A 1,687-nucleotide genomic window follows, 5' to 3' on the forward strand; every position below is an offset into this window, starting at 1 on the left:
AATAGGGTCCCAAGTTCAATCATACTGCGTGACATGTTGGTATTTACTATATCCTGGGCTGATTAAAGTCACATGGGTGAAATTGGGGAAGAATGGAAACTGTGTGTAAGACTGTTGGTTGGGTTGTAGTTGTAATTCTAAAGCATTTCCTGTTGACTCAAATATTTAGAACAAACTGAAATACAACATTGAGAATACTTTTAAAATTAAAATAGAACGTCAAACAAACACTGCTTTAAAACCTTAAAAAGAATATTTATTGCTGGAATTAAAAATAAATATGTATAGCAATATATACATAAATGAGGGAGGGGGGCATAAAAAAATAATTGTCTTTGATTTTCAAAAAATAAATAACGGGTGTCTGGTCTGGTTATTTTATATCAAGGAATTGTATGTCCATCTGTAGTAAGTAAGTTTTGGGCAGTGGTCGAGGAGCTGGTGCCAGCACTGTAAACACTTGACGCTCGGCATCAACACTGGTTCTGAAATATAAAAAATAATAAAAAAAATTTCAGTTTTGAGCCCGTTTTATGGTTCAGCTATTAAATATATACCAGTTAGATTTTAATAACTTTTCAATTCTATAGAAGTTGAAAAATATTTTCACTTTCTTACTGTGATAAATGACTACGTAGTTAATTATCATTAGCGTATACTTAAGAATATTTTTTAATTCTTTTATTTGTTTCAGTCATTTGACTGCGACCATGCTGGAGCACTGCCATTTTAGTCGAACAAAACGATCCGAGGACTTATTCTTTGTAAGCCTAGTACTTATTCAATCAGTCTCTTCTGCTGAACCGCTAAGTTACGGGGACATAAATACACCAACATTGGTTGTCAAGCAATGATGGTGGGGACAAACACAGACACACAAACATATACAATGGGCTTCTTTTAGTTTCTGTCTAGCAAATCCAATCACAAAGCTTTGGTCGGCCTGAGGCTATAGCAGAAGACACTTGTCGAAGGTGCCACGCAGTGGGACTGAACCCAAAACCATGTGGTTGATAAGCAAGCTACTTACTACACAGCCACTCCTGCAAATACACAGGCACCCTTGTGCATGCACAGCCTCTTAAATAAAAATATTATTGACAGTGACTTCGAAGTTTTAACCAGTTAAGAAGCCATTGTCAGACTGCCAGTTGAAGTGTTCAAAGTCATTGTTAGTAATATTCTTGTTTAAGAATAATAAACCTGTACTCGACAAAAGCATAGTGTAACCCATCCGATTAATGTAAAATTGTTTTCATTTGACGTAGGAGTGGCTGTGTGGTAAGTAACTTGCTTACCAACCACATGGTTCCGGGTTCAGTCCCACTGCGTGGCACCTTGGCCAAGTGTCTTCCACTATAGCGTTGGGCCAACCAAAGCCTTGTGAGTGGATTTGGTAGACGGAAACTGAAAGAAGCCTGTCGTATATATGTATATATATATGTATGTGTCTGTGTTTGTCCCCCCCCCACCATCGCTTGACAACTGATGCTGGTGTGTTTACATCCCCGTAACTTAGCGGTTCGGCAAAAAGAGACCGATAGAATAAGTACTAGCCTAATAAAGAATAAGTCCTGGGGTCGATTTGCTCGACTAAAGGCGGTGCTCCAGCATGGCCGCAGTCAAATGACTGAAACGATTAAAAGAGTAAAAAGAGAGAGTATAACTGAACATAAAAACAAAGTCG

The 1,687-nt window shown here is 38.0% G+C and overlaps 1 protein-coding gene across 1 annotated transcript in view; it reads right to left on the bottom strand.

The window, feature by feature from the left end:
* Positions 1–234: 234 nt before the first annotated feature.
* Positions 235–1,687, bottom strand: part of LOC106872450 (polyribonucleotide 5'-hydroxyl-kinase Clp1) — a 29,076-nt gene continuing 27,623 nt past the window's right edge. The window contains exon 14 of the mRNA XM_014919453.2: positions 235–485. Within this exon, the coding sequence (XP_014774939.1) occupies positions 374–485 (112 nt within the window). The 3' untranslated portion in view covers positions 235–373. The remainder of the gene's footprint in view (positions 486–1,687) is intronic.

The sequence above is a fragment of the Octopus bimaculoides genome, chromosome 9 (assembly GCF_001194135.2).
Source record: "Octopus bimaculoides isolate UCB-OBI-ISO-001 chromosome 9, ASM119413v2, whole genome shotgun sequence".
Lineage (NCBI taxonomy): Eukaryota > Metazoa > Mollusca > Cephalopoda > Octopoda > Octopodidae > Octopus > Octopus bimaculoides.